This window comes from Camelina sativa, chromosome 7 (genome assembly GCF_000633955.1).
Source record: "Camelina sativa cultivar DH55 chromosome 7, Cs, whole genome shotgun sequence".
Taxonomy (NCBI): Eukaryota; Viridiplantae; Streptophyta; class Magnoliopsida; order Brassicales; family Brassicaceae; genus Camelina; species Camelina sativa.
Genome location: NC_025691.1, coordinates 7,711,889 through 7,716,151, shown reverse-complemented (window position 1 = coordinate 7,716,151; position 4,263 = coordinate 7,711,889). Strand labels below are relative to the sequence as shown.

General features: G+C 34.6%; 1 protein-coding gene across 1 annotated transcript; it reads right to left on the bottom strand.

Annotated features, from left to right (window-relative positions):
* On the bottom strand, positions 354-3,996 carry LOC104704423 (putative serine/threonine-protein kinase receptor). The gene is made up of 7 exons (XM_010420517.2): positions 3,954-3,996; positions 2,817-3,661; positions 1,699-1,836; positions 1,354-1,564; positions 1,020-1,257; positions 762-915; positions 354-677 (listed from the first exon to the last, which is right to left on the bottom strand). Exons 1-7 carry the CDS (start codon positions 3,994-3,996, stop codon positions 354-356), a joined length of 1,953 nt encoding a protein of 650 aa, XP_010418819.2.

Genomic DNA, 4,263 nt, shown 5'->3' with positions numbered 1-4,263 from the left:
AGATGAATAGCAAAAGAAAAAATCTTTAAGATGCCATGAATTGTTCACTTAATTAGTACTAAGTATATATGCAAATATGCAATTAAGATAGGGAAAATAAGAAATGTTAGAAGTAAGAGAATTACGATTCTTCCTCTTCGTATGTACATGATATATCTTGGTCATAGAGATTACTGATTTCCTTTTAATCAAAAAAGTAGAAAGAAACAAGTACAAAATAGTCTACAGTAAATTAAACAGACTAAAACAGTAGTGTGGAAATATAGTTTTTAAATACTCTGTTATGTTTTCTTTCCATCAAATTTTAGAATCTTTCCCCCATAAAATATTTTCTGGTGAAACACGTCGTTTGATTACCGAGGTTCAATGGTCGAGTATGTTACTTCAGCCACAGTCCAAGATTCTTTGTTTCGCTTTTCCCGTGATGATGAACCAGTCTCAAAAGGATTTCTACGTATTAAATAACCAGGTGGTTTAGGTAGAGCGATCTCCATTGTGTCGCTTGCAAGCATCACAGACACTGATAGCATTGTGGGTCTATCATCAGGACGTTCTTGAACACAAAAGAGACCAATTTGTATGCATCTTTGCACCTCGTGTGGTTGAAATGTTGATGGGTCAAGGATAACCGGATCAATGGTGTCGAGCCCTTTTCCTTCCTTCCAATACCTCCATATCTATATATTAATAACAAAGCCTTAAGTGTTAATTAATCACAACAACAACAAAAAGACGAAAACAATTTGAATGCTTACATTTACATAGTTAATAAGACTCTCTTCGTTCTTTGAGTTCATATAAAAGTCCCTGTTCATTTTTCCACATATAATCTCAAGAACCAAGACTCCGAAACTGAAGACATCTGACTTTGTTGAATAAGTTCCGTTCTCGGCGTATCCCGGAGACATGTAACCGCTGTGTCAAGCCAGAAACATGAAACACAATTGTGAGTTTTTGTAAAGTTGATTTATTTCCAAGGGTAACGAACTAACGATGATGTTGATAGTTCGGTTGCTTACTAACTTCCGACGATCTTTGTGGTGCTAGCTTCTGTCTTATTCTTATCAATGATTTTGCCTATCCCAAAATCCGATATCTTTGGAACCATATCTTTATCAAGTAACACGTTACTCGGTTTTAAGTCTCTGTGGACAATCGGATACCGCGAATCTTGGTGAAGATATAAAAGCCCCCGAGCGATTCCATTAATAATTTGGACCCTCTTCTCCCAGTTTAGTTTACAACTTTGGGTTTCGTCTAAGAAAAAATCACAACCAAAATCAAAATTAGTTTCTTTTCAGTATCCTTGTAACTTTGGAACACACAACTTTTTTAAAATGTGATCCCACTAACCAAATATTAAAGTATCGAGGCTTGAGTTTTCCAGGTATTCATAAATTAGAATCATCTCACCCCCCTCAAAGCAGTAGCCCAGGAGTTGGACAAGGTTTACATGTTGGACACTCGCGATTAGACTTAACTCAGTCTTGAATCCATCAACACCTTGAATTGAAATCTTCAACAGTCTTTTCACAGCTATTTCTTGTCCGTCAAGTAACCTCCCCTGATAAATGTATATATATACATGTATTATGTATTCTGTATTATGTATATTATAAATTACACGGAGTCTTTGCATTGATTATATATGTTAAGAGGTACAATTAAATTATATAGATTATTTATGTTAAGAGGTACCTTGTAAACAATTCCGAAACCACCTTTTCCTATTTTATTTGAATCCGAAAAACCTTGGGTGGCCAAGACAATTGTTTCAAGTTCCATATGCTCAAAATGTAATTCTCCTGAAAATAGGAAAAACAAAAACAAAACAATCTTTCTCAGACAGAAATATAAAATAATTAAGAAAAAAGAGATTATCACAAATACTATACCAATAGGTGCCGCAATTGCTTTTGTTGGCGGCCTCTTTTTTCTTTCCAAACGTAGAACAGTATAACAAAACTTACGATAAGAAAAATGACGAGTCCAACAAAATAATTATTATTATTATTTTTGTAGGTGGTGTTTCCTTCTTTTTTACTGTTTCCTTCTTCACCTAATAAAAACAAGTTAAAAAGTCACAAATTGTGTTTGCCAAAAAAAAAAGTCACAAATTGCAAATTTCCCACATGGCTTGCTTGATGAGTGAAAAAGGGAAGAAAAACAAGTTTTTATTGCAACTTTCTAACCACATCCCAGCTGGACCGTTGCAACAAGTTACTTTTGTTTGCCACATATACTGTATACTGTTATGTTAACGACGAATTTTGTAAAACGTTACGATCCTACAGTATTCATTTTTGAACAATACATCATTTTTATAAGCTTGAGCTAAGTTGCTATATATGCCTAATATTATTTTTAATATCTAATATGACTTGTGTTATCCAACATCCCATATCCATTTTTATTTCTCTTACTATATAGCTATAATGGGTTATGTATGACATTTTAATTAATAGATAGTTTTAAAAATAAGCATCATCGAGAAAATATTAAAGTAGTAAATTTCTTGTATTTTTTTTTTTTAAATAGGAAAATTACCCCGACGAAAAATATTGAAACGGTCCAAAACTTTTACAGTAAGTAAAAAAATTTATTCTTAGCTTGACTAAATTCTCGGTGTCGTATTCAGTGTTTTTTTCAATGATTATTCCTTTTTTAAAAATAAAAAATAGTTTCTAAATTCTCGCTTTCTGTGTCATTTAGCTCCCACGCCTCTCGGCGTCTCGGCTGAAACCCGTGAATCTGCAGCTACAGGTCAATGATGTGTTTATGACGTCACAGAGCTATTAGGCCCACATTTGTTGTACATTTGGTAACATATGAGATATCCTCTTCAGTTCCCCTGATCTTGGGATCCATGTGGACAGTTTCAGTAGTCCGGTAGAAGTCAGTCTCAATATTGAGAAATAACTACCATTTTTATTGCTGAATGAAAACGTGATTTCCTCAGTGCTCACCACGAGATGGTCGGTTCCGTACCTCAAATTTCCAATTGCGTCTATGTCACTCACGCTGTTCCACGGACCAATTCGGAATAATGGCTCACCCTTATTCCGTATGTAGCTCTCAGGAGGCTCACGGACTTCTACTTTATAAATGAAATCGCCAGTTGAAGGATCATCGATGTGTTTCCATGATCGTAATATCCTATCTAGACCCGACGTCTTATCCCAACCCATTTTCATATCGGGGAGTAATGTGTCAGTCGGATAATCAAAGCTTTGCCATAAAAATCCACTTGAGCCGTCGGTTTCAGAGTATCGCAATATCAAGTTGCCGTTGTCAAGAAGCTCTCCTGTCAATACCGACTTCTTTAGACTTTGGCTAGTAGTCCCATTGGTTGACCAAACAGACTTACCGTATTGATCAAGGAGGTGGAGGTTGTTCTTGAAGATTTTGAGTGTTCCGATAGGCTTGGAGAGTGGGTTGTCTCTATTTCCAACCCATACCACTTCATTAGGGAACCTTCGGTACCATATTCCGAGATACCAACGGTTACCTACTACGGCTGGTTTGAAGAAACCAAGCTTGAAAATACTCTTAGGGGATAAGATGGGTCTTTGTATAGATATTTTTAGGGGCATTGAGGATGAAATTCTAGAATTATTTAGGGAGAAACCTTTCTGAAATAGAATGAATAATAATAATAAAACTATCCTCATATTGTTTGTTTGTTTGTTTTTTTTGTCTTCGTAGTTTGGTTCTTTCTTGTTTGAACAACTGCAGTCTTCTTCTTAATTAGTATTTATATATTGTTTGGACAAGATTTTTGGTTCTTTTTTTCCTTCACATTTCTTGACTTTTATTACAAGTTGCATCTAATTTTAAAATTTTCAACGGGACATAAATGAAACCAAAACTCGGAACATGTAAGATTAATTACTCGCAGAGAAAACATATCATATGTTCAATTAGGAAATTAGTTGTTACATAAAACTACGAACATGTGGGATTAACTCCTAACACCAACTTGGCTTCATTTTTCATCATCTAATTACCTAAACTATCGTCGGTGTTTCTTTTCTTTTCTTTTGTTTGTTGTTTATGTCAGTGTGTGTGTTAGGATTTTTGTTTAGATTATCGTTTTGTTTTCAAAGTTTCTCACAAGTCTACCGTAGTCCGTAGTTAAGATTATCCTTCGCTAAGTAAGTTTTTATTTTCCTTCCTTATTAAAACAATTAATAAAGAGATCAATATAATGACTTTTAGTTTATGGTCGATCTTCTTATGTCCCCTATTCATTCTCGCCCAATT